General features: G+C 36.4%; 1 protein-coding gene across 1 annotated transcript in view; it reads right to left on the bottom strand.

The window, feature by feature from the left end:
• Window positions 1-24,214, bottom strand: part of GPHN (gephyrin) — a gene marked incomplete at its 5' end in the record, with an annotated part of 281,057 nt that overhangs the window by 88,123 nt on the left and 168,720 nt on the right. Inside the window, 5 exons of the mRNA XM_084262827.1 lie at window positions 4,947-5,081; window positions 12,146-12,253; window positions 13,526-13,798; window positions 18,007-18,073; window positions 21,797-21,891. Of these exons, the coding sequence (XP_084118953.1) occupies window positions 4,947-5,081; window positions 12,146-12,253; window positions 13,526-13,798; window positions 18,007-18,073; window positions 21,797-21,891 (678 nt within the window). The remainder of the gene's footprint in view (window positions 1-4,946; window positions 5,082-12,145; window positions 12,254-13,525; window positions 13,799-18,006; window positions 18,074-21,796; window positions 21,892-24,214) is intronic.

Genomic DNA, 24,214 nt, shown 5'->3' with positions numbered 1-24,214 from the left:
AGCTTAACACATAAAGAAAAAAAATTACTTGGGAATTTAGTGTATGTGTGCAAATTTTAATATATATTCACCTACTTTCCCTATTGTTTTCACCTTGATAATCACCTTAAGAAAGAGTAGGAATCAAAATACAAAATTTAATGCACTCCATGTACACAGAACTACATCTTGCCAAATTATGTCCTGAACAGCAGCTTATTATTAACTAAGAATTTCTGGTAAGCAACCTGATCTTTCTTCTACTGAAAAATACTGAGTATTTCTACTGAAAAAATCTATAACAATAATTGTCACAGAAGCATCTTCCCAACCTGTTCCATCCCGCTAATGTCATTAATTCACATAGTAGTTGTATACTAAGAGTCACAATGCTAGACTGATAACATAATTCATAATTACTTTACTATTACTTTGTAACTCATTTGACTGTGTCAAAAACTTGTACCAATGTGCACATTCAACATTAGAACTATGGTTCACGACAGAAGGTGTTCAAAGCATCATTTTTCTCTGATAACAAGCATGAGCAATGACTGAGATAATGCAATTTTTTTGCTACAGAAATCACTCATCAGCCTTTTATTTTTTTAGAAGTTTAATATATTTTTCTATATTAATTTCAGAATTCTCTGCAACTGAAACACTTTCATAAATTACAAGTATAATACATTTTACACTAGGAATATTAGGTCTTTAGGTGAAGATCAACATAAAAATGATAAAGATAGAATAAAAGAGAGCTATAGGAAGTTACAGAAAGTGATCAACTGGCAGGATTAAATGCATTAGGCTATAAAGGTGTGGACGGAGAGGTGTATAGATGAGATGACAGTTTTTCTGAAATCTAAAAAACTTCTGAAAAGTAGCCTTGCTTCCTCATTTTACCTGCAATATAGAACCTACATACTTCTCTTATGTATGAATTAAAAGCTACCTATCACAACAATGAATAGGTAAGGATGTAAGTTAATACCACCAAGGATTTTGTCTGATTAAGTGTAATTAAAAAATGCATAGCTAGGGAAAAGACAGCTAACCATCAAGTGAAGTAGAGATACTTTTTCTTAAGTAGAATATAAGGAGTGTCAGGAATGAAGTAGCAAGAAGAAAAAAGAAAAAAAAAACACTCTCATCTGAAAAGTACTATAACATGCTCCTCAGGATCCTGCATGGCCAAAGATAATGCTGAAAGAAACTTTACAGATTGAAGTGGAAGAACTGAACATCAGTGAGATCTTGCAAAATGAAATACTTTGAACGCCTTTTGTCACTGAAATGTATTCTTGGTGATAATTTAAAACCTGTCCTTGGTCTTCTATATCTGCTTCATTTGACTCTCACACACAACATTGCCAAATATTAAATATTGATTACGTCATTTATGTATGGGAGAAGCAAAGGCTTCTACTTGAAAGCTGTAATTTTCTTTTATACTAACATCATCTCTAACTGTAGAACAAAATTAGAAGTTTGAAGGAATGACTCAGTCATTTGCTCTGGATATATTCTTTCAAGTTATCTGAAGTTATAGATCTAAAAGTTTAAAAAAGCCCGAAGAGTTAACATTAATGCAAACATAAAAAATTTCTCCACATCTGGAAAGGTGTTTTACACTAGGTAGTTTATTGCTTTTGTATCTGCTAAGAACATGAATTCAACTTCATGAAAATGTCAACCACATACACAAAAATATTGCAAGATCTTAGAGAGCTGCTACAGGAAATGACAAAAAAACTTGCAAACCACTCTGTGTCTTCCCTAAACTTTTGTCATGTTAGTTTTCTGCAAATCCATCTAACCTTCTTGAGAAAGCAGTAAAACTTTAAAAAGACCAAAACTATATCGTAGAAGATAAAAATAGCTACCACAATCACTATCAACTTTATGGTTGAATGACTGAAAATGGAGAATTGTTAGTGTAGTTTTCCCCTGAGTAAAGTTTAGATTGCCTCTATATCTAAATCCACCTACTATAAATATGGTTTAAATGCACTTTGAGCCGCAGTGGATTTTGCTTGAAACTCAAATGCAATTTAGAGAACAAGGAAGGTGTTCTACAGAGATTTATTAAAAGCTAACAGAATCAAGTTTACTTGGTTTTGGGGATGTACCTAATGATAGACACAGCAGTCCTAATGGAAATTTGTCTGGAGAAGTTCCGACCTCGTAAGAGGCTACAGTGAAAAATGTAATGAATTCTTCTCTCAGGAAAATAAACTTTTGAGGTCTGATTGAAACATGCGGGTTCAAACTCAATATTCAACATTTACTACCTTGTTAGAAACCGAGACTTTCAGAAAACATGGAAGATAAAGGGTGAATAGTAAAGAAAATTTGATTGTTGTATTTTGTCTGCAAATCTGTGTGTATATATAAACAACATTAGGTTTCCAAAACATAATTACAAAAAGGTAAAGACTTCTAACAGATCCATCAGAAGTAGTAGCAATGTAGTCTCCCATACCTTCCCTCCATGCATTAGCAACCTGCTACTTACATTCATTCAATAGAAGTGCTCCCGTCATTGCAGAAGCTTAGGTTTTTTTCTGACACACACACACAAGTTTCTGCCATTCAGCAAATTCAGTGAGAGAGATGTAAGGGTTTATGTACATTTAGGACAAAAAAATACAACAAGAAAATGGTACAACAAAATAAACCGGAATATGTAGTTGACAAAGAAAAACAGCTCTGGGGCTAGACCACAACTCCAAATGATATATACAAGCAAAGAATACTAAATCTTTTATTTTTTATCTTTTTTTTTTTTTCCTCTGGAACTTCCTCTCCTTTGTTTCATCTCATATATACATGTTCTGGAGCCCTGAAATGACTTCCTAAATGAGCAAATGAGAACATTGAAAAAGATACGCAGATTAAAAGATAAAGAAGGGAAAAAACCAACAAACCACCCTGTAATATCTACTGGATGCTGAAGTACAATTTAACTTAATTCACTACTGTGTGGATCAAGAAGTCCAGTGTAAATTGAATTCATATCACATTGTTAGGAAGCTAGAATCCAGAAGGAAAAACACCAAGTGAAGACATTTAGACATACTGACAATCTTGGAAGAGTATGAATGAACTGTATTTCTTGACAAATTCAGATGATCGAGAACTTGAGGGTACTGAAAAGGACTGAACAAAAAGATAACAAATAACATGTTTTTTTTAATGTAATGAACAAAATGAACCAAGAGTTCTCTAAGCAGCAAAGAAGCTTATACTTTTGTACAAAATCCAACCTCTAGGTAATAGGAACAGAAGAGATCACCATTACTTTCCAGTTGGTCTTTCCTAAATCTTTCCCACCCACTTTTGAAAGACATCACAGAAAACCTAAACTAGCTAGATGTTGTTGCACGGCAATTCCTGCTATAAAAGCGGTGTGGTCTCACACATTTTGAACAAAACCTGATTTTACAGTAATACATGAAAAACAGGGCTTAACATGAAATACCAAAGCACGATCCAATTATAAGAGCTCATCTCAACTACTTTCGCAAAGAAGAGTTTCAGACTTTGAATCTGTTTCAAGTTCTTGAAGTTTCCTTCTGTAATGTCTGAATATTGGAAGATAATCTAGAGGAGTGCATTCTGCTTCACAATAGATAAGCTTTGTTCCTTCCCATTGTGATAACCTTCCTGAAAATATATATGCTTCATCTACAGCTATTTATTAGCAGTATCATTTCTGGTTTTATGCCTGGTCTCCCTGGATTTTCTGTGGACATTTTTGTTTTGTCAACAGGCATAAACCTCAGTGCAATTTCCCTGTTTCATATTGCTCCCCTGCTCCTAGCGTCCTAATGTAATAAGCTCCAAGTTTTTAAGTCATCGGACAAGTGACAATCTTTTAGCAAAAAAATAAAGGAGCCGCTTGCAGATAGAATTCACTAACATCATCCTAAGAAAAGTAGACTATATAATGAGGTTCAAGTATGCTGTCCATCAGAATAATTCTGATTCTACTACAGTGAAGGTGAGTACTGCATAAAACAATCCCATAGGCTAAACCAAAATATTTCTGTGGGTGGTTGCCAATAAATCTTGTTTGCTGACAGAAAAGAGTGAGACAGCAGGGAAGAAGAACTAGCAGATGCTGGCAATCACTTTAGCAAGCCGAATAATCTTCAAGGATCATGAATTAGATGAGGAAGAATGTTATTGTTTGCCATCTGCTACGGGTCTATTACTATGTCAGCATCTGGTGCCACAGAAAGATCTTTGTGATGTGAATGCACAAAGTGAATTCAGAGCTTTCTTCTGCTGTATGGAAGGTGAACATTATAGGCCTTGCCACTGGTCAAGTCACTTAGTTTTTTTGATGTATGCTATTTAAAGTTTGATAAAAAGAGAACATAACAGTTCACCTCAATGATTAAATAGTATAGAATAATCAGTAAGAACTGAATATCATTCCCACAAGGTTGGCATTAAAACTTTCTTTCTATTCAATTTAGGCTGTTTTCTGTTTCCAAATGTCAGGCAGCAAATACCTAAGTTTGAGCAAAACCAGTTGGTTTGAAAGTGTCTTCAACTGAACAAAATAATGTGGGGCACAGAACTGCCCCAGCCCAGGCTAGAAATTTGCACATACATTTTGTTGACAAAATACTACTTGTTTAATGTTGTTACTCAGTGGCAGGATTATTTATGTTCCCGGGGATACTAAAGACATTCAAGGTGTTAACAATTTCACGTTTGTGATTGATATTGCAAGAGATAACATGAAACTTCAGTAACCATAACGTATTGGTGGACCCACGTATTAAACTCTGCAACAATACACACGGAATGAACTATATTTACTGTCTTGCATCTTTATCTATTACTTCGAATGATGCAGCCCTTGCATGCGAACCAACCTTGTTCAGCAGAATACATTAATCTGTTAGATTGCATGTCCAAGCATGGAGTTTGCAAGGCATAAACGTACTTACTTTTGGTGTTGGGCAGGACGCAGTGGAGAGACGAGAGGTGGCCTGGGCACGAGGAGATTCGGAAGGAGTAGTACTGAGGGAGGCTGTATCACGTGGGAGCACCTGAACACCACGAGAGATGATGGAATCTGGAATCTTAAAAAGGAGAGATATGAAATTAATAGTAAAGTAGAGACTTTATTTAAAACTCACTCAAAACAATACATCAAAAACCTAGAAATACCTCACTCATTGGTTTGCAGACATCCTCATATGCAGTGCTGGCAGCAGTTAATGGCAGGTTCTCATAATCTGGGTAACAACTAGCTAGCAAATACCTAAGATCATACTCTAACCGAAGTAGCCTAAAACATACTATTTATCCTGAAAAACCTATGAATTAGACATACGACAACAGGAAATAATAAGAAAGTAGTGTTTTTCCTTTTAAGTCTGTGTTTCAAACCTGACAATGACCAACAGTGATTTCTACAGTGGCACAAAGGGAGGCAGACTTCCCATTCTCTAATTTGGGAACAATATTCTGAACAGAAACCCATTTATTAGCAATGACTGAATCCTTCTGAAGAAATGTCATGCAGTGAGGAATTTTCTCATAAGAAATGTCATGCAGTGAGTAAATACTCTTCATTCTGTGTACTGAAGACTTTATTTTAGCTACAAAAATTCTTAATGTAAGCTCTGTGCTGCGAAAGCTACACACATCTCTTGAGGGAGTACAGGCAAAAGCAGTAGAAACCACCACCCAAAGCCAACACGTGGTTTAGAATGCAATCTAAAGGCAAAAATAAAAATGTAATCTTCCCCCACCAGCAACGTGTTAAAAGGCCAGCTAGGAAAGTGGACCTCTTCCTAATGAACATGACTGGAAAACTGGTAACAACAAATGAGAAGGCTGAGGCACTCAACATTTTTGCCTCATTCTTCACTGGCAACCTCTTTTCCCACACCTCTCAAGCAGATGAATCCTAAGACAGAGACTGGGAAAGCAATGTCCTTCCTACTGTAAGAGAAGATCAGGTTCCACCTGATCGGGTCCACCTGAAAAACCTACGGTACCTGATGAAATGCATCCCAGGTATCTGAAAAGTCATGGCAGTCAGGTGAAGTCCCTTATGACTGGAGAAGTGGAAACATTGCACCCACTTTTAAAAAGAGAAAAAGAGTAGAAAGGAGGACACTGGGAGCTACTGATCTGTCAGCCTCACCTCTGTGCCAGGGAAGATGGTGGAACAGATCCTCCCAGAGAGTATGCTAAAGCACATGGAGCACAGGAGTGTGTGTGTGTGTGTGTGTGTGTGTGTGTGTGTGTGTGTGTGTGTGTGTGTGTGTCTGTGTGTGTAATTCTAGGCAGCATGGCTTCACCAAGGGCAAGTCTTGCCTGACCAACCTAGTGGCCTTCTATAATGGAATGACTGTATCAGTTGACAAGGGAAGAGCTGCAGATGTCATCTATCTGGATTTCTGTAAGGCTTTTGACACAGTCCCCCACAACATCCTACTTTCTTAAATTGGATATATACGGATTCGATGGACGGACTGTGCAGTGGGTGAGGAACTGGTTGGATGGTTGCATCCAGAGGGTAGTGGTCAACAGCTTAATGTTTAGATAGAGATTGGTGACAAGTTGCATCCCTCACAGGTCCTTACCAATACCAGTACTGTTTAATATCTTCATCAATGATACAGACAGGGATTGAGTCATTTGCATATGACACCAAGCTGAGTGGTGGGGTTGACACATTTGAGGGACGGGATGCCATCCAGAGGGACCCAGACAAGCTCAAGAGGTGGGCCCACATGAACCTTATGAGGTTCAAGAAGGCCAAGTGCAAGATCCTGCACCTGGGTACGGTCAACTCCGGGTTTCAATACAGGCTTAGAGATGAAGGACTGAGAGCAGCCTTGCAGAGGAGGACGTAGGGATACTGGTGGATGAAAAGCTGAATGTGAACTAGCAATGACTGCCCGGAATACCAACCATATCCTGGGCTGCAGCAAAAGAAGTGTGGCCAGCAAGTTGAGGGAGGTGATTCTCCCCCTCTACTCTGCACAGTAGAAGAGGAGTCAGACAGACTAAGAGAGTTGGCATTGCGCAGCTTGGAGAAGGCTCTGGGGAGACCTTATTGCTGCCCTTCAGTACTTAAGAGGGTGCTTATAAGAAAGGTGGAGACAGATTTTTTTAGTAGTAAGAGGATAAGGGGTAATGCTTTTAGATTCAAAGAGGGCAGATTCAGACTAGAATGGGGTTTTTTTGGTTTTTTTTTTTTTTATTTAATGATGAGGGTGCTGAAACACTGGAACAGGTTGCCCAGGGAGGTGGTAGATGCACCACCCCTGAAAACATTCAAGGTCACATGGGACTGAGCTCTGAGGAACATGATCTAGTTGAAGATGTCCCTGCTCACTGCAAGTGGGTTGGACTAGATGTCCTTTAAATGTCCCTTCCAACCCAAACTATTGTAGGATTCCATTCTATGATTCTATATCTAAGTTGGAAATTTAGGGACAGAATCTTTATCTGGCATTATTAAACTACTTAAAAAAATGGAATTACACCAACTTACAACAGTGAAAAAATGGTCTTACTTTCAGTTATAAAAGTGATTCTATCACTATTTTTATCTTCTGTCTCTTCTCTTCAATTTTATCATCAGTTCCAAAGAAAAGAAGTAGAAGAATGCATTTAAGAATCAAGCTTTTCTTAGCTTTAATATACCAAGTCTTAGAAACTGTAGCTTCTTATTACTGCAGATTTGGGCCCAGTCATGCAGGTATCACACCATCTTTATAACTGACTATATTGCCAGTTCAGCATAACGATTTTTTTTTTGGTTTTTAAATGGTACGACATACAAAAGATAAATGCTTCAGACAGAGAACCAATCTCTAACATCAGTTCTACAACACAGAATGCAACAGACAACCTGCTGTAATACACTTTCTACAAAAGGTTATTCTGATTTTATTTTCACAATTTTAAGCTCTGCCTTTTTCAGAGGCAGCAGTTGTACCAGATCAATTTGGTCTTCCTTCCCGCAATTCTCTTTTCTATCACAACAGAGAAGTGGTAGAAATTCAGATCTTGGAAGGAATATATACACACAGATTTTGAGATCTTTCTCCTCTTAAAAAAATTCTTTGCTCAGATTGATGTTGAAGTCATAGGAGAACCATCAAAAGAGCCCCCACATTTGGGGGAAATGGCAGTAACAGACAATAAAAGGAAGCAAGAAAGGAAGACCCAATGAAAACCCAAATCACTAACACTGGACATCTCCTGACAGACTTTTTTTTTTTTTTTAAAGGGGAATGCTGTACCCAGTTTACATCTAGGTGTTTTGAGCATTCTTGCCAAGTAAGGCTTTAGGGCAAATAGAAGCCACCAGAACCTCCTGTTCCTCCTTTCAGGAACAGGCTTGAACCCCAGCTTTTAAAATCTGTTGCATCCTTAGGACCAGTGTCAGGATATCAGGAAAGCTTTGTTGCTTGTCTCTGTGCAGTTAAAATGTCCAATCTTAAGACTCAAGTCATTAAACATTGTTTTTTTATGTCACTTTGTTCCCTCTTCAACTTCCTTGGTTTCCATCTAGAAATAATGACTGTGTCTAATTTAGCAACCACTTAGAGTTAGGGGGTTTTATCTGGGGTATCTGATTTCGCCATAAACCCTCCGCCTTCTCATTTTTAACCTACTTATAACCTGTGTGGAAACAGATCTTTCTCTCAGTGTGCAACCAACTGCCTTCTTTCCATTCTACTGCTGGGTTTTGAGACAGACAGTATTTTTTGACTTTGAATCTCTGTCAGCATTTGAAAAAAACCCAAACTTTCTTCAGAGGTACTTTCAAAGCTAAGTAACTTCTGCTGCAATTTCCACTATAAATTATGAAGTCAGCAGAGTTTCTCTTCATTATAACAACTATGCTGGGGATATCCTCCTCTCCAGAAACAGTGCCTAACTGGCCTCTTCTTGGAATAATATAGTGTGCAAATGGGACCTTAGAGATATATTATAAGTAGAGGTAAATGGGGACAGTGATATTCTGATCGTTGAATTTGTAGTCAGAAGCACCATTTCTCTTCTGTTCTCTTTTCCTCCTGAAATCCCATCTTAAATATGTTAAACACGAAAGAAGGCTGACATCTCTAAGTTTTATATTGGCATAGCTTCAATGCTACATACAACTTTTAAAGCTTCCTTTTAATCTCCATGACTAAGGACATTACAGCAAAGAAATTACATTTTGATAAAGAATAGCTTTATGTCTTCAAATAACACACCTGTGCTGTACCCTCTTCTGATAAAAAGCTGCACACATTACATGATTCTGTATTGGTCCATTACATTTCTTATTTAGATCCCATAATACAAATACAATATTGCTTTTGCAAATGATCCATTAATCCAGTTCTCCCTGAGTTTACTCTGGTTACTCTGCAGTAACCAGGTATTACAAACTGTCTCATTCCCTTCAGGCAAGTAACTGTTTTGACGGGGTTTTTTATATCCATCATATCCATCAATCTACTTAACCATAAAATACCTTCTTCTTCTCTTAAACTGAAATACTTAATCATTTCTATTATATTTGTGCAGTTACCCTAGTCAATCCTTCATTTATAACTATCTACTGTTTAACTCGGCTAAGGACTAACTCCCACATGGAAAAGGCTATACATGGGACACTGAGGCAGCTTAGTATGATTAGAACTTATTGTTTAAAACTACCTGCAATTACATAGCTGTAAATACCATATCATTATTCCTATTCCTTCATAATAATAATGAACTATAACATCCTATTTGTACTAAATTTTACTTTAACAATGATTGCTTCTAAAATTTTATCTGATATCACCTTTTTTGAACAAAAAACTCTCTCTGCAACAAAGTAACTGAGACAATTCCAGTTTCCACTGAATTGCCTGTGAAGTACTAATTTTTGCTTGTGGGAAAATTAAATCTAAGTAAAATTTCAGTCAGGACATTAATCAGAAAAGGAAGCTGAAGATAAAGGGTAAAGATTATTACAGGCATTTCATTTCAATGAGAATTATTCCCTAATCACTACCTTTACAGAAAATATGATTGCTGCAAAACAATCCATATATAAATCTATATAGAACCCCAAGTTTCAGCTTGCTTAGCTTTCACAGACACAAAATCTCACTGAGAAAATTAAATTAGTTCACACCTACAAATGTTCTGTCAAGAGGTTTATTTCTCTGACAGTGAAGTGTGTCATATTGCTAAAACCAGCATTAATATTCTCTTTAAACCGCTACAACCTGCTGATTTCAGAAATAGTACTAATACGTATACTACACAAACACAAAACCAGAATGGATGTATACTGTTCATTAAGTGAAAGGGACAATAGGATGTGATTGGTATTTCTCTGCATGTATGTTATGTCATATGGGGAATGCCTCATTTTTCTCACCTACATTTAATGAAGTTTTTTCCTTTTAAAATTAAATTCAAGCAATCGAAGTCTGTAATCAAGGCAACATCTTGTTAACCATGTGAAAAAGGTTGATAAACCCATGAGAAATTTCTATGCTTCCCAGAGCCTGGAAATCTGCAATAAGGAAGGGCAGGAGTAATGTTCTTGCATTTTGGACATAACTGTAAAAAAAAAACAACCTTACAAAGTATTTATTAATAATTTGAGTATTTATGATGGCTCCAGTGCTCAAATTTCTAAATGGAGTACAATAAAACTCTAGAAGTGGTGACAATAGTTTCTTTCTGCACTAGCTGGAGTGAAAAAGCTATCATAACACACTGAAGGAGAAAGAAATAAATGAGAAATCAAAGACGTGACAGAGAAAGATGTCCACCGTATCTGTCAGTGCTTCTACAATATTTACTTGATATGACCTTTCCAGAAATACTTTTATATCAGTTTAAATATTTGTTCTTTCAGATTAGAGAGTGTTGAATAGAAAAAGAAAAAGGAAAATATACGAGTTCTTTATTCTCTTTTGCCCAGGACTGGAAGAAAGACTGACAGTGCTGGTTGAGGTACTAAGAAAACAAGCTGTAGATTGTAATTACTATGATTGTTACACAACAGCAAAAATATCTTAAAAACATAGAGAAAGGACAGCCAAAACTATTAGGATAAACATGTGTGTGCTTATGTAAGTGCGTAGACTTACACAGCATTATCAACAGGTGTGTAACTTTGAAGCCTTTGTATTTCCTAAGTGACTTTTCAAGAGGCATGGTCATCATGTTTTAAATACAGAAGCATTATGGTGTTTGATTGATGGTTCAAATAACTATTTGCCTAAGGGAAGGATAAAGTGCAGCCTCTGGTCATCAAATCTGGTGACATATTTTCCTAAGAATTTACACCCAGTTTTTTGGCTGACATGGAAGGAACAGGTGAGCACAGCTCTCTCTAGGCCAACTGCCTTCTTCAGCTTTCTCTTACAGTTAGGAATACAGTAAGTTTCACTTCATTCCTCATCATGCTGTAGCCATTATTCTGTTGGGATTCAAGCCTAGACTAAACCTTTGGGAGTTGGAAAATATTATATTTTGTTAGAGATCAAGTTACAATCTCTGGATTATAATAAACTACGCCCTCTCTAGCATTCATTGAAATAGCTGCCTACTATTCAATAAAATCCAGTAATTCCTACGTGTACTGTATACATTTACTACTGAAGTCTTTTCTTCTTTCTCAGAAACTCTACTTCTTAAGAGAATACAAGAATAAGGGAGAAACTGCAAGCGATGAAAGAAAACTCTGAACACCCGGTACAAATGCTGTATTGTGCTGATAAACGATTGAGAAAAGAAAGCAAAGCAAGGCAAATGAAGAGGAACAATTTACCAAAATTTCAGAGCCCTAAAGCAATAATTTTAAGACATAATTTTAATTATATTCAGTGATTGAATATATTAGATGATAAAGCCAATGACTAATCAGAAACACAGGCTTTATAGCAATGATCATCTCAGCAACCAGATGATGCAAACTGACAATGCACACGAACTTTACCTTGTTTAGCCCTGTATCTTAAACAGAGTATTTTCTGTAGCATGTTCTCTGAGAGATAGCACTGATGTGTATTTGTTAGAAGAAAATAAATAACACTGTCTGTTCGAACAGTAGACTAGGAGGCAGGCAGCGTATTTTTAGCTACGGTTAGTGCGAAAGCCTCTTGGAAGTGTCTCTTACCCGTTCTCCTGCACTGCCTGCTGCGTGATGGCAATAACTGATGAGACCAGGGATGGGCTGTTCACCTTTTGCCATGATAACAGCTGAACTGGTGTAGGATGGATGCTTCTAATGCACAACACATAACAGCTATGAATACAGTGACAGGAAAACATGAAACTATACAAGCAAATGACTGAAAGGGAATGAGGTGAATACAAGTGTGACACTGAAATGCCAAGCTCATATGAACACAGCCAGTTTGGATCTCAGGTATTTTCTGCCTTTAAAAATTGCACATCTTATTTATCTTTGACTGTATCAAAAGAATTTAAATTTTTCATTAATAAAAACTGAAACTTGCAAGTGATAATTACCTTCATTCATTCCTGTAAAGATATATATGTAAACAGGATTTTCTGTACATGAGGAGATGATCTCCAGCTGCAGCTGTCTTAGAAATGTCAAGATGTCTCAGACCTGAATTCATATTTCTGGAGTTAGAATGTTGCTGCTTTGGTTTAAAAATTCTTTAATATAATTTTGAGTTACTTAGACTTTCAATTCCCATAATAAGAATTAAAAGCACAATTCTTGCCGTAAATACAGAACAAAGCTGTTTGGGAAAAAACCTTTCCAAACACATAGATATATACTGTCTTTCCATCTGAAAACTCATGAGAGAAAACTGAGGTGAATATTTATATAGTGCTTCAAGTAATATGATATATTTATTTGGAAAATATTTAAAATCTGAATGGAATTAACTTCCAAGTGTTATCTATTTTTTTTCCTTTTGTAGTCACAAATTTATTAATTTGGTTTGAATAATGCTGATCTATGAATACTGGTTAAAGCAGGGCTATATAGACAACGTGATGACATTTAGTTTTGTGGCAGGATTTCACATCTGTTATGCGGACATGCACACTGGAATACTGTAGTCTGGAAAGCTTATTGCTTAACCTGCTACGTATCTGTCACGGTTTTTATCAATGTCTTTAGAAACCAACCTTTTCTTTCCAAAAGAGATATTATGGCTTAGAAAATTTTGTTGTGATTCCTTAATATGCCACCTACTGGACTTTGCATGTTTAGGAGTGTGAGTAATTTTAATTTAAAAAAACCCCACTAAAAATAGACTGGCACATCAGAATGGTATCATAAAAATGCATGTTATAGTCGAGATAATAAACAATATATCTCCCACTGAAATTTGAGATCACCCACTGAAACAGGATACATGTATTTTTATGAAGCTGTATTTCTACAAAATGTACCTAAAGTACATCTGTTAGACACACAGATATCCATATATAATCTTAGCATGCAAATGAATATTGATGGAAAGTACCTGAGATAGAAACTGAAGGGTCTCTTAGGAAAACAAGCCAGACTCACCTTAGCTGCAATGGCTGCTGCCGTTATATGTGAAGAAGAACTGTCCTCTGTTGAGGCAACTCCACTATCCTTCTTCTCTTCCTCCTCTTCCTCACACTGTACTCCTTTGTCTTCTGTCTGCTTGTGAGGGCTGGTGGTTGGAGGAGGAGAAAGAGGAGGTGGTGGTGAAGGTAGATCTTCAAGCTCATCGTGTACCTCCTTTACTTTTACAATGGCATCCCGCAAAAGATCAATGGCGTGAGGTAGGGCTGGCAGTATAAACTGAAAGCATTCCTATGCACAAGAAAAGAAATGACTATGAAAAGTTACCTGCAGAAGCAAACAGGAATTTTTCAGATTTATTCTTAAAATATATTTGGGATTTAGATGCATCTTTTTACCCGATCATAAATAAAACTTTTGCCATTTCTCATACAGGGTGAAAAAACAAATGCAGAATTGGAACTGTGGACTACACAATATCTTCTTGCCTTTTTTAATGCAAATACCATATGTTACACAACAGGGCTACTGTAATTAAGATAATATTGGATTAAAACTTCAGAAAACAAGAGTTAAATTTTTATGAACACATAATACAGAAACCAGTTCTCAGCAGTTGGCAGAATGCTACAAAAATGCAAAATAAAACATTAACTCTATCCCTGCAGGGATATTAGCTTAAAACTCTTCCTATTATGTTCCTTTACAATTAGAGAACAATTCATAAGGGTTTCCATAATTATACTTTTATATAATTATATCCTTTTTAATTCTTGGACTTATCCTATATACTGGAAGAATGACAAACTACACTGATGTCATTATAACTTTATGTAACAAAGAGAATTTTTTTCATAAATAATCTTTTTTTCAATCCTCTCCTTCCTCTATGATCTTAAAAACAATCTAAAAATATATTTTATATCGCTAAATAAAGTAAAAACACAGACACAGTGTAACTACCTGTTCAATAGTGGGGATACATGTTTATAGCTACCTCTGCTGCTAGAATATGCTAGTATTTCATCACATGAAAGAGGAACCTCAGGACAACACGCAGTCCAGGTTCCAATTCAGAGCAGGGTCAATATGAAATTCAGACAGGTTGCTTAGGGCTTTGTTCAATAAAGTCTAGAAAAAATCCACAAACAGACTCCACAATCCTTTTATGCTTAATTACCTTCAAAGTGATTTTTTGGGTTTTTTTTTCCTTTTTCTTTTTATCTATCTGGAAGCTACCTGCTTCAATTTATGCCTATTGTCTCTCACCTTCCTCTCCCAGGCACCTCAATAAGGAGTTTTCTTTATGTCATTTTAGCAGACTGCATATAAACATTAAATTATTGGAATCTGATGGCAGGCTCATAAGAACGAATTGCCATGGAAGTGCAGTTAGGGAACGTACAAGTTGACAGAGAAAGCTGACAGACATCTTTTTTGTTGCACTTGATTTCTGGCTTTGTTTCAAGCATAAGGTAGAGCTTAAAAAAAAAGTGTTCCAACACTTTAGCGTATCCAGCAAATAATGACATTTCATAAGTAAATACTGTAACAAATATTTTCAATAAATATAATTGATTATGTAAACAAAATAAAGACAAACCATTAATCAGAAATTACTAGCATTTATGCAACCTACTTAGTAAGTCAAAAACATGACTCACAAACACTATTTCTTCAAGGCTTCTAAATAAGAACCTACCTTTCAGTCACTCCTTTAAGAGCAATGAAAAGTCAGATTACTACATAGACTTATAAATTTCTTAAACACTCAATTTAGTACTCTGAAGAACTAAAATGCATGAGCATAAGATGCAGTTTATAATGAATATAAATTAAAATATATTTGAAAACATCATAAAGATTTATAACTTCCAATGTAACTGCAAACCTCAGTGCTATTGTGCCTCCACAGCATTAGTTTAAAAATGTTTTGAAATACCGAAATATATAACTATCATTGCTTCAGTAAAAAGGCAGACCTCAAATAAATGGTAAACAAGGACAACATTCTGTGAACTGACCAATAATCATGAAAAAGTATATTAACTAACTCATTAGAGAAGCATGTTCCCCACTCCTACCACTGAAATAACGCCTTGTTGCCTTGACTGCTGATGAAGAGGTTCCCAGTAAACACTCTAAAAGCTCATGCTATTTTCAACAATTGTTGTTTTAGGCAATTGCTAGTACAACTATGAAAACTGCCATAGACCAAATTATTTCAAAGAGCATCTGGAAATTTCACACTTTGCTCTCTTTCATAACATTAGGTAAATTTTGTAAGGCAAAAAGAGAAAACTGATGAGAACAGCACAATATGGAAGCATTCTACAGATCTTAATTCAGCAGTATGTCACATAAATGTTCTCTAGAAAACATGTTTGCGTCCATTTTTGAGGTGAAGCATTTACAGTGCTGCTATTTTAATATTTTATTAGTGAAACACTGCTGCCGTTTCACAGCTTTACATAAGCTTCTTCTATGACTGTATTAATACAAGGGAAAGAAAATCAGCAAGTCATAAAAGAGAGAAATGAGAGAAATTCTTGGTAGCAACCCACCCTATTTGGTTCTTCAAATCCAGCCCATTATGGACCAATTTTCTCTACTATTAATCTTAAAAATCTTTGTTGAAATTTGATACTTTAAAGATGTTTCATATTAAAATAAATTGTGTCAGTCTCATCATCACAAGAATAAATCATCAGTTTATAAAAAGCTTGATTGTATAATGAAATATGAAATTTTTTCTTTTCCATCAGAATTACCTTTTTTATTACTTACTTCATATCAAACTGTTGTTAATTTTTTTTTCCCCATTTCTTTTCCTCATCCTCTTTCTGCACTTTATCTGTCTTCACAGTCTCACTGTCTCAGGGCAGAAAATGACTGTATTTCTGTATCTAGCATGCAAGGAGTGCTCCTGAACACAACAAAACCCACTAGAGATTGTCGGCTATTTAATCTATTTCATAGTTCAAGAGAAGTAGTGTAGACTTCTGAAAGAAAATCTTACAGGCACAGTTCTCCAAGATGTGGGGTCCACTGCTATGGTAAATACATGTATATTCATATGACTTCCCACTTGTAACTGGAAGACTTTGAAGTAGGTATAAGTCCTGCTCCACCACCCTCCAATGCTTGTTGCATGTTCTGAAGGCTTTCTAACTTCTTTTCAATTAGTCTCATTAGATTGCCTAAAAAAGCTGTAAGGAATGTCAGAATCATAAAAGGGCTTACTGAGTCCTTGAACTGCAACATGTAGACAGTGTATCTGAAAACCTGTGATGGCTGCTTAAGATAACAGTATTCAAAACATTTCCTCTTCAACTTCCAGGTTAACAGCCCACATGAACATTCCTTATTTATCTACAGACATAAGTCTTTCAAGCCACAGTGAATTCAGGGCTGTGCTGCCAAGCACATTAGCACCCTCTCCCCTGTGGCTGCGTGCTACTGGTTCAGAAGACGTTGATAAACTACCAGGTAGGCCTCTGTTCGAGGCCAGAGGTAAGGACATTCTTTAACAAGGCCACTGCCACTGTCTGAGCCCTGGAGAAATACGTTCTCGTGAGTGATGGGAGATCTACCTTAGCAGGTTTGTATCAGGTTGTACAGCCCACTCCTCAGCTTTGCAGTATTCATGTGGAGAAGGTTGTTTTTCTGGCTCTATCATCTATCTAATTACGCAGATCAAAAGAGCATTGGAAAGATGGAGCCTCACTAACATTCACACACAGACAGATCCTCCTAATGTTCAATTGTGTTTCTCTCAGCTCTACGGTCAGAAATTAAGCATGAATAGACACATAAAGCCTAACTTCCCTGTCGAAACTGAAAAAATGCAGGAAGAAAACAGACTGTATAAAGAGTGTAAAGTCTGACACCTTGTCCTGGTTTCAGCAGCGATAGGGCTAATTTTCTTTCTGGCAGCTGGAATACTGCTGTGGTTTGGATTTAGGATAAGAAATCTTAAGTTAAGCTATGTGGTGCTTATCTGCCAGTGAGGCTAAAACCACGACATACCTGTATCCAAAAGATTTAAAGAATTCTCAAACTCTCAAAAATTATTATTTTTTTTCCCTTTTTCTAACAAAAATTCAGAATATTCTTCATACTCCAGCAAGTTCTACCATAAACCAGGCCTTCCTCCTACTTCTGTGTGAAAAAGAATTCTTTCTTGGAAGCTGTAGACAACACAGGGATGAGGTACAGGCTGACTAGCAAAGGAGGAGGACGTGTAAGAGACTATTAACCTTTTCATTAGCCCTGCCTGCTACAAGGGGCACTCTCTTGCACTACACACAATGCTGTCCTGGTCACCTTCAATCAGATTGGAATTGTATAATTCCTGACTAAAAGTGATGGTCAGTCACTTCCATGAATACACATTTCAATTCCCTTTTGTAAAATCTGCTGGAGTGTGTACGTTCCACCATTCAGAACCACTGGATCATCCTCTGTCCTCAGGAACAGATCAGTAAAACACTGCTTACCTGTGACCCTTTCTTGCTACCTGGCAGATTAATTATGAGAGTTTTCCCTCTGATTCCACATACAGGTCTGAAAAGAAAGAAACCCAGAGTGAAATTCATGCATGCAACTTTCTCCGCTTTAGAAACAAGAACAGAATATCTAAGAGAAATGATTCATCTCCCAACATATAAAATATTTGCTGATCATGTTCTCAGAAAACAGTTCAGGTGAAAGTCAGCTGATAAAACCATGTAACAAATCTGATAAGAGCCTAACATTTAATTGACAGGATAAACACTGCCTAGATTTTAATCTTTTTCAGATCTGTGTTGCTCACTTTAATTCTATTGTTTACTTGAATTCAATATATTCTTTGATATAGTCTCTATTTGCTCACATAAATGGTTCTTTTGTAACATAATTGATGGTGACAATTACTATTCCCCTTACCTAGTAAAAATACTAAGTCATGCTGGTTGTATTAATTAAAATATGCGTTGGTTTTTATTGTGTGCTCTTTTTTGAGATGCAACATAAGGAAAGCACAGAAGTAATTCTCAAGTGAAAATCGCACTTAGGCAATTCATATCTAATTGCTCCTAACAGTGTTTCCTTCCCCCTTAGAAAAAGATAAAACCAGATTTTACCTCATTTTTTGTCTTTAAAGAATTTCCTTGGTCTTGGCATAGGGTTGAATTTAGATCCCCAAGTGCTGAATACTTTATTTGTTTAGAGTTTACCTGGTTTTTTTGCTAAATACTTTTCAAGACAAAAAAAATCAAATAACTGGATTTTGTCTTGAAGTTTCTTTTCTCCACTGTTCATAAAATCAGTGTTGAAAAACACAGGGCTGGGGTACAGGAATAAGGAAAAAGTAAAACAATAAAACCAAAATGTGAGCTGTAAGCAAAGAGGGAATAGAAAAAGAAGTAATTTCTTGATATGGCATTACCAAAAATTTTGAGGCAAAGGACCTGGCTTGTGGGATATCCAACTACCCTGGATTTCTTCTTATAGAAATAATTCTCAGTGATTAATGTCATTTATTGGTTGCCTAGCATTTTCTAGCAGGATGGAAATTATTCTCGTGATAGCTGTCATAATGCTCACACTTAAATAGTACAGAGACCATTTCTGTGCCACAAAATGAACTTTGGGTACCACAGCCAAGCCAGCCCGAAGACAAGTCTTAATTTCACCTGGCAGTTGAAAGAACTCCAGGCAGTTGAGAAATGCTTTATTGTGATACAAAGATGAAGAGCTCAAGTTAAAGAAATGTGCTCATTTATTCTTGTCGCAGTACTCAAACTCAGAGTACAAACTCAATCCAGCAAATCCCAAACATGGGATACAGTTTGATTCAAAATAAAGGCAATAAGTATTATCCAGAACAGAATTAAAATGAGGTGGAATTGGAATTAAAATGAGGTAGAATTACGTTTGGCAGATAGCCCATTTAATAATCTTCTTCTTTTACTCTGCTTTAAATAATTTTGAACATTATAAGCTAAATGACTAGCACAACCTACAAATAATAAAAAGGACTAAACCAGCAGACATTCTCCTAGAAGCTACAAATTTGGGCTGCCAATAATCACATCTAGTGGCTCAAGACAGAAATGGAGCTGCCAAAAATTTCTCAAGAGAGCACGCAAAAGTAAAAGTACCTAAGAACGGCATGGCTTGCAAAAAAAAATACTGTGTGTGCTCAAAACATAAAAGCACACAAAACAGGTGTGAGTTCTGGGTAACTTGAGAGAGAAATTAATGATATTCCACCAAATGTACAACAGTTGAGGGACACACTGTGAACTTCATCTTATTCTCAGCCTCATGATGCAGTGCATAGAAATGTTAAGAACAAAAAAGTCTAAAATAGAAAACAAATGGAAGGGAGAAACAGGATGAGGGAAAAGGAAAAAAGTGGATGTGGGTGGAAAGAAATACAGATTGATGCAGAAGTGGGAATGGAGAACACATTTGCTTTGGGGAAAAAACCCATGATCTCCCTGGAAAGAAATTATGCTGGTAAAAGCAAAATGGATGGGCAAGGAGACAGTGTGCTTTAAAAAGCCTTATTAAAAAGACTGGCACAGCATGAGTAGTTGACAAGTACGGAATCGAGTGAAGGGAAGAGGTAGTTCTGGGATAAGGACAGTTCTGGAAGGTCACAGATAAGAAAAGGAAACACTTACAAGAAACACAAGGAAGTCTATGATGCTTTAAGATACTCCCTGATGGAGATTGGGACTGGATCTGAACTGAGCTTCACTTTGTCTCATTTACGCCTAAGTATCTGTGAATCCAGCCTACAATATCAGTCACCGCTGCGGAATGCTGGCCCTTACTCAGGGAGACAGCCTGAACCTACAAAAATTTTTATAAGTTCACGTGACAAAATTCAACAAGATTGACCTCACATTTCCAAACCTGCAGGTGATTTATAGAAGTGTCAGCTTAATGTTGCATAACAGAACTTTTAGACCTGAAATAAAATTTTTTTCACTGGAAATTTTTTTTAGGCCTTCTATGATTGCATACAGTAACTTTGTAATGCTCTCTCCCATCATTGTCATCAATTACTACTGAAAGTGGCTACAGTTCAAGGGACATTTTCTTGCTATATGTAAAAAAAGTCAGGTTGCAATCCAGCATTTTGGTTCCATTACCATTACAACATCCTTTCAGCCATCCTGATCAGACCACATGCTAAATCAAACTTGGTAATGTCATCTGAATGGCTATTCTTGATGAGAAACCGAACAGCTAAACTAACCTTTCCTCTCTGTGGTGGTATTCTGCTAACCTTTCCCTCCAGATAAATGCAAAGTATGATATAATAAAATTATATCAGATTACAAAATGAAGATATTTACTAATTGGGACAGACTTTGAAGGCAAGTTGGTTATGTTGCCCTTTTAGATACACGATATGTGATACAAAAGGTTTTAAAATACCTTGTTCAATCACTAAACTAATTTCAATATCCCTTAAAATGCAAGTATCTGAATAAGAAGTTGCAGATTTGAAAGCTCCTTCTTTATTTCTTAGATAAGTATTTTCTTGTTATACTCTTATTATACAATGAGAAATCAAAACCCTGTTACAGCCATTGTTTCTTAATTACTTTGAAATAATGCGCAAGCACAAACTGATGTATGAAAGGCATTGATATTACTAAATCTATCATAAGTAAAATGAGGTAAATTGAAAGAATAAAATAAGAACCAACTCTAGAAAGTAGTACAGAATAAAAAGAAGAATCAGTGATAAAAAAGAAACACCAACAGGTAGAGAAACAGTTAGCAATTATTTAGTGGGAAATATCAAACACTAACAGTTGAACTATTATACCTGAAAGCATAGGATAAAGTCCCATCTAGTTTATTGAGAACTTTTGCTGATACTGGAATAAAAGCAATATCAAAACAATTCAATTGTATTTATCAAAGGATTTTTTTGCTAAATAAAGCATTCTAGTACTTGATGAACAGCATATAGAAGAATCCCTCACTCACCACCAAAATGCTACAGCTCCAGAATGGAAAGACATCTGTTTAACAGCATGCATCTACATATAACTGTATATAAATAACTTGTTTAATAATTAGACACTAACCAGTGCCTAGTGGAGACAACAAAGGGGATTAAATGAGAGAATGCAATTACTATTTTTGGAATTTGACCACTTTTCTGGAGTTAAGACTTCTAGTCTTCATAACAGTGGCAATCGTTATTTGTGTATAGTCATTTCATGACGATGTGTATTTCTAAGAGTTCACCTCATATTTTGAAGGAAATAGTCTTACCTAGAAAGCATCCCCAGAGGAGTAACATTAAGTGATCCCATCAGCATTGCCAGGGCCATCCCTGGGGCTTCTCGCTCTATTACTTCTTTAGTGGCCTGCAATCAAAGATTAAACAGCAAAGTGAGTGAAGATGTACAAGGACAAGAAAAATATGAAACCAGCTAAAGTTTGGGTAAGAATATCTCCTCTTTTTGTTTCTGCCAAGAGACGTCCTTGCTAAATTCTCAACACTGAAATACATTAAATAATTTTCTCTTGGTTGTGCAAAATAGGGAAAGACAAGGGCTTGGGAAGAAGCACTGTTAGCTGTACTGTAAAGACACCTATGGAAAATGCTAAAAGTCAGGACCCTATATATACAGGAAATGTTAACCGACATCACATAAGTAACAACAACTCCCTCTAACAGAAAAGAAAGAATGTTTGGGAATAAGCAAAGAAAAGACCAAATGTAAACTGCCTTCTCTTCCTCATCAATCCCATGTGCATTTTCCCGTTGAGATTTTCCCGGGCATGAGAAGGGTGAATCAGTCTGCGCAGAAGACAGAAAAAAAAATTGCAAAGGGAAGCCCATGTAGCAGGCAGGCAGGAAAATAGTAAAATGGTAATGATAATGGCCAGAGGCTGAGGCCTTCCCTTTTGATCATGTCAGCAAAACAGCGGTTCCAAACAGGCTGGTGGCTTTTATTCAGAAGCGGTCCATATGCAGTGGGCATCGAGAAGCCTGGAAGCAGAGTCTGAAAATACTTGTCTTTTTAGTCCTTTTTCTACAAAGGGAATAAGATGGAAAATTATTTTTTCTGGGATCCACACGACCTTCTGCCCTGACTTCTAACATAAATTTTCTCAAAAGCACAATCTGTCCAGTCTCCCAGCCTCTAACTTTAGTTAGGACATAACACCTCAAAGGCAGGTTACAGTCCTACCCTCTCTTCATTTCCTTCACAGCAGTTGCTGTTCAGTGTATCGTCTTGTTTCATGCTCTGAAACAAGATTTTTAAGTTATTTGGCACTTCTAAAATGTTAGCAATGCTCATAAAACTGTGAAATCCATTGTAAAACATACAGCCAAACTACAACGCTTTGATGGCACAGCTATCAAAATAGAAATAGAAAAGCACATCTGAAATATAAGGACACTGTGAATAAGCTAAATTTTCTTGGCAGTTTGATATAGCAGAAGAATAAAATGGAAGAAAAACAGACAAATTATTTTGTGGGAAAGATTAAATTATAAATCACATCCTTGTGCTTCTGTAAGCTGCTAGTTTACAAACAGAAAAACAAAGTCATAGAGGAGGAAAATGACAAAATTAACCCAGTGGCATCCCTATGAGAATAATCCAGGAGTCCTATACTAGCTATACAGCAAAAACTTGTACAGGAAGCAATAAATAAAACAACAACAACAAATCCCTGAAGAGTAGAGGGATTCAAGTGGCCACATTCTCAAACACTACCACTAACATTTAAAATATTTTAAAAGACTCGGTCAGTATCAGAAGACATTGGACACAGCTACCAAATAAACCTTCAGATCTTCTATTAATAAGCAAACTTGGTATGTGCCTGACAAGACAGTAGCTGACAACACAGTCTTATTTCAAGCGTAGCATGTTGGTTTTACTATCTGCCATCCTGTGCACAGAAACAGAAAAGAGAAATAACTACAGACCAATGTCTGTATTTCTATGCAGGGGAAACGAGAAGCAGGAGGCTAGGAATGATGTAGACAAAACTAAAACCTCTTCCCTGCGGGAGATTGCCTAAATTACCCACTGAGGTATTAAATTATTGATCCCATTAAAAATTCTTAAGACTATCCATCAACCTGATGATTTTATAGTACAGAGGAAAAAGGCACTGCAATGGTGAAGGGACAGTGAAAAAGTAGGTGAAACATGGAATTCTCTGTGTGTACATACATAGTAATTCTGTATCTGTGCCTTTTATTTCAGTTAATACCATGCTTCAAAGCTATTCAAAACTGGTTTTAAATATGAAATGCATTTTGAGATTTCTTTTTTGCCCTTGAGCACAGTGACACTTTGAAGATACCATTAGTTAAAATTCTAAACAGGCTTCAAAGGTGGTACAAGATGCAAAAGAGTTCCATAAACAACGATCCTGCAGCTCGGGGAGCCCTTCAATGAAATTCAAGTCCATTCTCCAACATCACAAGAAAAATGACCTTCACAAAATGTCACTGCTAGCAGGCAATGTGATTATTAAAAATGTATAGACTAAGCAACAAAATCTGAAAGGGCAGAAAGTCCAAACAGCAGTACAGCCCTCAATAGAAGTTTCTAAAAATACTTGTTTCAAAATATATATGCTTGTATGTATTACTGCAGGCAGACTTCTACAAACAGGGAAATGCTTCCTGTTTTCAGGAAGCCTGACCGAATGGATGTAGCC

This window comes from Gallinula chloropus (genome assembly GCF_964237585.1).
Source record: "Gallinula chloropus genome assembly, chromosome: 4".
In the NCBI taxonomy this organism is placed as follows: Eukaryota; Metazoa; Chordata; class Aves; order Gruiformes; family Rallidae; genus Gallinula; species Gallinula chloropus.
Note: the sequence above shows the minus strand (reverse complement) of the source record. Positions and strands in the feature narration are given on the sequence as shown.